Source organism: Saccopteryx leptura, chromosome 13 (assembly GCF_036850995.1).
Source record: "Saccopteryx leptura isolate mSacLep1 chromosome 13, mSacLep1_pri_phased_curated, whole genome shotgun sequence".
NCBI lineage: Eukaryota > Metazoa > Chordata > Mammalia > Chiroptera > Emballonuridae > Saccopteryx > Saccopteryx leptura.
The window spans coordinates 26,561,268-26,569,455 of NC_089515.1; the positions used below are offsets into that span (position 1 = coordinate 26,561,268).

Below are 8,188 nucleotides of genomic sequence, written 5' to 3' on the forward strand. Positions count from 1 at the left end.
TGTAGGTACGTGATTATCCCCCCTAGCAAAGATGAAAATGAACCCAGGACTCCATCTGCTGATGGAGTAGAAGATAGAGGCATCTACCTACCTACATTTCCTCTCCTTTAGTACTCACGGTGCTGACGGAGGACTGATTTTCTAATCCCAAAGCGCCCTCTGCTGGGAGATGAGGCTCCGTACAGAAGGCAAGAGAAGAGACTAAGATCTAGACTTTGTGAGGAGGGAAGGAATGGCCACAGGCAGGGCACTCAGGACCTGGTATTAAATGAAGATCAAGAAGTAGACAGGTTTCGCCTGATCAGGCGGTGGCACAGTGGATAGAGCGTTGGACTGGGATGCAGAAGACCCAGGTTTGAGACCCCGAGGTCGCCAGCTTGAGCACAGGCTCATCTGGTTTAAGCAAAAGTTCACCAGCTCGGACCCAAGGTCGCTGGCTCGAGCAAGGGGTTCCTCGGTCTGCTGAAGGCCCGTGGTCAAGGCATGTATGAGAAAGCAATCAATGAACAACTAAGGTGTCGCAACGAAGAACTAATGATTGATGCTTCTCATCTCTCTCTGTCCCTGTCTATCCCTCTCTCTGACCCTCTCTCTGTCTGTTAAAAAAAAAAAAAAAAGTAGACAGGTTTTCAGTTTTATTGAGTAACAATGGCATCATAGCTTTTATTATTGGTGGCAGTTGGTTAGGGGAGCAGTAAGGTGCTCTTAGCAGATCCTGCTGGGGACTTCACCCCACACTTCAGCCAGATGTCATGGGAGTGCCAGTCAAGGTCCAACACTATACTCTTACTTGCCAGCACACACTCTATCCCCAAGCCCACCTCCCGTCCGGACCAGCCATTGACACCTGAGCCCCACCTCCTCTTGGGGCTGGGGGTGGGAGCAAAGCCAAGCCTCAAGAAAGAGGAGGAGCGAAGTTGGGAGTTCTGCTGAATGTCTAACAAGAGCCAAAGGAATAAAAAATTCCTGTCTTAAAATTGTACACTTGTGGCCTTAGTTGCCCTTGAGGGTGTACTAGTTATACCTATTCAGATATTTGAGGAGTTTAAGTACTGTTCCCACAGCTGTGTCCCTCCGGTATGACGGGAGTTTGGAAAGAGGAATGCTTCTCTGCCTTTGTGACATTTTGGCTGGGGAGAGGGTAGGGGATGTAGGTTTAGATTTGAGGCTATAATGTCAGTGTGGGCCAAGATATCCCAGGATTGTGCTTGAATATGCCCACAATGCAGTGGATGGAGGGACGGGAAGATGGTAAGAGGAGTACAGGATACTGACATTCCTTTGTTCTGGTAGAGAAGCCGAGAGGAAGTGATCTATTCCAGGGGGATAATATAAGCCCCCCTGCCTCCCTTAGCTCTGACATGGTTTCCTCTGCCAGCCCAGTTCCTGAGTCAGCTTTGGGAGCCAGGAAGCAGAAATCTGAAGGATTTAGCCCAGCTTGGTTTGCTAGTTTCCCTTAGTGTGTCCTGAGATCCTGGGGTGAGGTGCTGTCAGAAATGACTTGGCCAGTGGAACTGTGTGAGTCCCACAGCCTGGCTGGCTGGAAGGTGGCAGGAGGCCAAGAGGAATAGCCAGATATCAGGACATCCCAGGACAGCACGTCTGCTCCTAGCTTCCAGGACAGCATGTACACACACTTATCACTTCTGCATATACAGACACCAGTGCAGGAGAAAGGGATATGTGACCCTGCTCTTTGGAATCAAAGAGGAAAGAAAGGGGTTTACTGCGGTACCTCCCAGCCTAGTGAATTGCTAGTCTCAGTGGCTGCTCTCCACCAAGCCTCTTGCCTAGCACCAGGCCGAAGAGAAGCAGCAGGAGGGCAAGGCTCCACTAATGTAGCAGTGGCCCAAGGAGGCGAGCGAGGGGCCAGGCTGACCTCCCTCAGAGCCCCTTATTGTAGTACACTACTTCAATGCTGGGGTTTTGCTGATGGATCTGAGCTCTCAGCTCTGGTTCCAGCCTGCTGACGCGTATGGAGCTGCAACAGAACAGCACAGGCAGGCTGAGTGTCCCCTGAACCCAACACCCCTCGGGCTAAGGGATCACCATCCCTCCTCTTCCAAAGCTGAAGAATCCTCTCCATCAAAGGGCAGAAGGCCCAGAGCACTGTCATTCCCCCAGCCCCAGAATAAGTTGAGCGCCTTCCAGGCCTCTTCCTGGGACACACTGAGGGACCCTAGGTCAGCTGGTTCCAGAGATAGGGAAACCTGTCCAGAGCCCCCGGCCAAGCCCAGGAAGCAGCACTTACCTCCTCTGGGGGAACAGGGCACAGCACAGTGGGGTGGCAAATACCAGGCTGGGAAAAAGAGTGTTGAAAAGATTTGTGAAGCTTTGACCTAAGTGTGTTCCCTCCTTGCACCCCACCCCATGTCTGGACACTGCCCCTAGGGGTGGAGACTGACTAAAGCCAGCGCTGACATGAGGCTCTGGATGAGGAAAGACTCTCCAGAGCAGTGACCCAGTTCCACAGCCAGGGAGTGAGAATCAAGAATTCAATGTGCACGAAACTCCTGGATGGCACCAAAAGGTGTATTATCATGGTTTCCTCTCATGGAGAAAGACTGGAAACCCTTCAACTAGACTCTTGACCTTCAAAGAAAAGGAGCAACCCCTCACACACACAGTATGCCCTGTGGGTGTCCAAGACCCCTACCTTCTCAATATTTGAAATATATATATATATATTTTTTTAATCATTGATTCACTTTAGAGTAAGAGAAAGGGACACACACACACACACACACACACACACACACACACAGAAACAAGGATCTGTTCCTGCATGTGCCCTGACCAGGGATTGAATTCGCAACCTTGGAGTACTGGGGTGATGCTCCAACCAAGCCACTGGCCAGGGCACATAAACATCAAAAGCAATAAATACCCACCCACGTCCACCATGGAAATTCCCACCATGGCATTCCCAAATATACTAGCTAACTCCCTGCACACTTACCAGAAGCCCACCAGTGCCACCTGCAGGGGTGCCCCCAGCCAGGGGCGACGCTGTGGGGAAACAGAGACAATGGAATGGTGTGTGTCCCCTGCCCCCATCCCATGTCACCCACCCTGACTCTAACCTATCACCCCTGCCTTTCAGCCTCTGATGCATGGCGCCCTTTTCTTTCTCCCAAATCCAAAACAGGGTTGGGACCTTTAGATCACCACCGGCCACTCCCGCCAAGTCTATTTGCTGACACACTCCCTAATGTACCCCCCCACCCATTTTGGCCCCTCAGAATTGGATACCATGGCACTCCCTGCCCCTCTTTCTCTTCCCTCACTTCCTCCAGTAGCTGCTTTCTTCTTCAGGAAGCCCCTCTGACCCTTCACTCACTTCCTCCATCTCAGTGGCATGAATGTGTCCCTTTCCAAACATGTCTGTTACTCAAATATACACAGTTGATGTTCAATAAATATATATGAATAATGATCCAATGAGCGAGCCAGAGCTTGTATTTCTGGGCTCTGCGTGTGTGCATGTCTCACTGTTGTTAATAGGTGACAGCATGAGTCTGATAGCAAGCGTAACTATGATAGTTCACCCTCATGTGTGTCAGAGGCTCTGAGTGACCCCAGTTTTCTTCAGGATAGAAATCATTTCCTTCCTTCCTTCAGTGTTCCTTCACTCCAGCCCAGTTCATTCCTGCTGAATGGATGACGGTGGAAAAGGCAGCACAGGGGTGGAGCAAACATGTGGCAAGTCTTAGCCTCAGGTCAGGCTGCAGCGGGCGTTAGGGACTGGTCACTTCTGCTCCCAGTCACCACTACTTCCAAGACAGAAGAAGTGAGAGTGACCTACCCTCAGGAAGTCTTTTTTCTCCAGAGTGTCCATGATCACGGGGGGAATGGCTGGGGGAGAGCAGGGAAGAAGGGAGCGAGTAAGTAGAGTGACAGTCGGAACCCGAAGGAAGGGGGATCCCCTTTCACAGTTCTCCCTACTACCCCCAGGAGTCCTCAAAGTCTCTGGAGAACAGCACCCCATTTCTCTCAGAGACCCCTGTGCCCCTCCCAGCCACCCAGCCTCACCCATGGCGGGGATCGCCATGCAGATTCTCGATATCACCACCTGGAAGATGCCCTGCTTGGCCGCAGTCACGGAGTGGCCAAGCCTCTGACCTGCCTCGTCGGTCACCGGGATGCCCACCTGCAGCTCCCTGAGAAGGGAAGGGGTGTGGGTTCAGATCACAGGCCCCAAATCCTACTCAAAATGCCCTCATGGGCAGCTATTCCCTGGGGTCCCCTCAAACATCCCCGATTAAAGGCCTGGTTCTCTCATCCCAGATCCTAGCATCAGCCTGAGACTGGGCCCAGCAGCTCATGCTCAGGGAGGGAGAGGATGGGATGGTCCCCATTCCACCTGGTGTGCATCACCAAATGGTGTGCTCACATGCATGCCGGCATGCACCGGCCGGAAGTCGGGGCTACTCACCTCTGCCTCATCAGAGGGATGTTGATGCAATTTGCAGCTGCCACAGCTGCAAAGGGCACAAATCTGCCAACCAGTGGGGGCAGGTGCTGGTGGAGGAAAGCTGTCATTTAGTGGCTGTGAGGACTATGGGATGGTAGGGAACGCTGAGAAGCTATTTGAAGCCTGTAGGTTGGCGTGATGGGGTGACAGGAAAGGGAGTAAAGGGTGACTGGGGACCAGTGGAATGGGGGGGCATTTACCTTGGTGAGGGATTTGAGTCCCAGGGCTGTGGCCACAGCCCCAGTGGTGGCACTCACATAAGCTGTTCCCAGCTGCCTATGGGCGGAAAATCCAGGACACAAGAAAGGTGAACAGCCCAGCATGTGTTTTTTTTCCTTCAGACACATGTCAAATCCACAGCCCATGAGGCGTGGGAGGTGCCTCACAGCAGAGACGTGCCTCCCACGCTCCAGTGTGGACTTGTCTGGAAGCCCCAACCCCTCCCCTTGAAGAAGAATGCCCCCCTAGCACCCCATACCCTCAGGCCAGGAAGTGGGGAGGGGAGCAGACTGAGAGGGAGCCCAGAGCCACCAGCCGCACGGGCCCTCGGTGAACAGGATCCAACAGGAGGGAGCAATGGTGGGCAGGGAGAAGGGTCCCCAGAGACGCGTTCTCACCCCACAGTGATGGGAGCATCGCCACTGCGGTTGGAGTAGTTAACAACAGCATTGAAGGACTGGTTCACCCACTGCCAGAACACCACGGTTGGGGTCTTCCTGAGGGAATAAAGACACTGACTCCATCCCCTCTACAGTGTTCCTCATCCTTGGACCCTGTTAATGAAACTCCAAAGATGACTCCCAAACCTTCAGGAGGGAGCCAGTTGACCCAAAATCCTGCTCTGATGACCCCTGCATGACCCTCCCACTTACACAAACACTCCTCCTGTCTCTGGGGTGAGAGGAACCCCAGGGCTGAGTTCTAAAGAGTAAAGGGATTCTAACACCAGCTCTCATCCACCTACTCTTTTCTGCCCACACTAGCCCAGACAGGAAGCATCTCTTCACCAAGCTACATTCTAACGTGGACAGAGTGCTCAGGAAGGGGACACACGGGATAGGACCTGCCTGTAGAAGGTGAGCATGCAGCCAGTGATGGTCATGTTCATGGGCACCTGGGCTGACATGCGGCCAATCAGGACCACTTTCTCCCCCGTGTCCGGATGGAAAGCGGAGTCATAAACATACTTGGCCCTCCACAGCTGGTCTTCAGTGAGCCCGGGAGTCACCACGCCAGCCCTGCGGAGGTTAGCAGGGAATAGACAGGCAATTTTAGGGAGCAGATATGCCTTCCCAAGCCCTGTCCACCTGGCTCAGGGAAAGTCTGGACTGAGAACCAGGCACTTTGGTCCCCAATCTCAGAATAAAGGAGCTCCTGGTCTCTGAGAGAGAACTAAATCTTCCTGGGGTGGGCGTCCTACTTCTAGTTCCCTTCTAGCCACATAAAGTGTTTCTGCCCAAATACTGATGGTTTCCAATAGGTCAAAAATGGCTAGGGATATTGCAAAGGTTTTTCCTTCAAGAAACAAAGGGGATGCCCCCCTGCCTCCATGGGCCTCAACTTTGAGCCCCTCTGTCCTTGCAGAGGGTGGCTCAGCAAGGAGATGGGTCCCTGTAAAGAGTTTGTGAGGCATAAATATCAATGCCATCTTTTCAACCCAAATACCCTAAAATGTTTTGGGTAAAAGCTCTGTGCCATAGTTTTCTGTGATTCCAACAGATAGGGCCAGGGAGAGAGGGGTGGGACAGGGTCACTCTCAAGCTTGGTGGGGAGATGGGTGCAAAAGGTACTGTGTTAATGGCAGGGAATGAGGCCCTGAGGTACAGAGTCAGATGGGGAAGGGGATCACCTGTAGTTCTGCACAATGTTCCGGGAAGCTTCCAGCTGTGCCCCAGACAGCAGCAGATTTCGGGGGTCAGTAACAGTGAAGAAGTGATGGGCTCTGCCCAGGAAAGTGCTTTGGTCCCAGCGAGGTTCCTGGATGTTGATATCTAAGGGCAACGCACCCATTTTCTGCAGGGCAGGGACCAGAGTCAGAGAACTCCAAGGAGAGGGTCCAAGGGCTCCACCTGGGGGAGCCTTTGGTTGTCCTGCACTGGTCCCCGGGCCTATGGCCAATCCCTTCTACAGCTCAAGGTGACTCCAGATAGGTAAGCAACAGTTGGGGGAGGAGCTGTTTTCCAGGCAATGTCAGGCCCAGGGACTTACCACCACTGGAGGAGGCTGGGGGGTGAAGGGGAGTGGGTGGGGACAGAACCAGGAAAACAGATCTTGCACTCTGGCCTGGTGCAGATTTTCACAAGTGAGAATTACATGTGTGTGGTTGTTGCATGAGCAGCAACTAATCCCCTGCAGCTACTCTTGTGCTCTGTATGCACAAAAATGCATATTATATGCATTCCACATTTATGTTCACTTCAGCTCTAGGCCCCAGCTGCCCCGAGACCTGGATACAAACTCCCAAGGCTGTTTGGGAAGACAGCACAGCCACCCCACACCCCTGCCTCTGATTGGAGGAGAGCAGGAGCTCACCGGCACCCCAGAACTTATCTATCCAAGATCTCAGAGGACTCTGATGCCAGCTGTTTATGTGTGCCTGTGTGTGTAGTAGGGGTGTGTGTGCGTGCATTTTCAACCCATACTAAATGGGCAGGCTGGACAAGGCTGGCACAGGCAGCCAACCATCTCTTTCTGGAACCAGCTGCCTCCAGAAAGGGCAGGATTCTGTAAGTGTCCCCTCCACCCAGCACAGAGAGGAAAGCCTGAAACAGCCATCTGGCTGCGTTGGGCAAAATCCTACAGAATGACTAATCCTCTTCAACCACATTTCCTCCCTCGCAGGCAAACACACCCTCCCCTCTGTCACACACTCACATACCCACACACAAAAACACCATCATACTAGCCCTACACAGACATACAAACAGCGTGGACACACCTAGCATGCATTGGCCCTCAAAGACCGTTACTTGCACGCACACTCACACACACACACACACACACACACACACACACACACACACACACACCCCGCTGTCCATATCCATCAGTTGCAGACACTTGAGTGTGTGATCACACAGAGCCCCACCCTCACATTTCCCCCAAAACCTTCCCTCGCGCCCAGTGGACTTCCCTATATGAATATACTGAATCCGTAAAGTACATAGAAGGCAGGCCTTCCTCTCCTACTCCCAGTCTTCAAGCCCCTATTCGCCGGACCCCAGAACCGCGCCCAAGCACTCACTTTTCCTGGGCTCCTGGCCTTTGCAGCTCTCAGACCCGCCTTACACTCCGAGCGTCGCCCCCGCCTTCCCACCCATCACGCGTAACGTCAAGCGTGACGCTAACCATCAGGAGGGGCGGGGGCTGCCCCGGCGTCCGCTCGGCGTGCCCAGGGATTGGCAGAGCCTAGGGGCGGTGGGTGTCATTTTGGGGCGACGCCCCCAGCCCCCGCCATCTGATCCGGCCCATGCTACCTCCCAGAGCCAATCTCGGCTCGAGGATCAGGCCCTGTCCTCGGCCAAAGAGAGGAGGGAGGAGCCGCGGGTGCTCGTAATCACCCGGCTGGCCTCGGGAGGCTCCCGCGCTCGGCAGCAAGGGGTCTAAGTATCCAAAGCGAAGGCTTGCAGGGCGCAGGCGGGCAGTGTGGAGGGGCTATCCTCTGATGTGCGCCCGGAGGGACTGGGGTTACATCCCGGCCTGTTTACTTGTTAG

At 53.6% G+C, this 8,188-nt stretch overlaps 1 protein-coding gene across 1 annotated transcript; it reads right to left on the minus strand.

Annotated features, from left to right (window-relative positions):
• Nucleotides 1-622: 622 nt before the first annotated feature.
• SFXN3 (sideroflexin 3) lies at nt 623-7,815 on the minus strand. Its single transcript, XM_066354660.1, has 11 exons — nt 7,719-7,815; nt 6,324-6,487; nt 5,538-5,712; nt 5,092-5,186; nt 4,675-4,750; nt 4,436-4,521; nt 4,033-4,160; nt 3,806-3,855; nt 2,960-3,009; nt 2,252-2,299; nt 623-1,981 (listed from the first exon to the last, which is right to left on the minus strand). The coding sequence occupies exons 2-11, from the start codon at nt 6,482-6,484 to the stop codon at nt 1,885-1,887; spliced, it is 966 nt and encodes a 321-aa protein (XP_066210757.1). The 5' UTR covers nt 6,485-6,487; nt 7,719-7,815; the 3' UTR covers nt 623-1,884.
• Between the last annotated feature and the right edge of the window lie 373 nt (nt 7,816-8,188).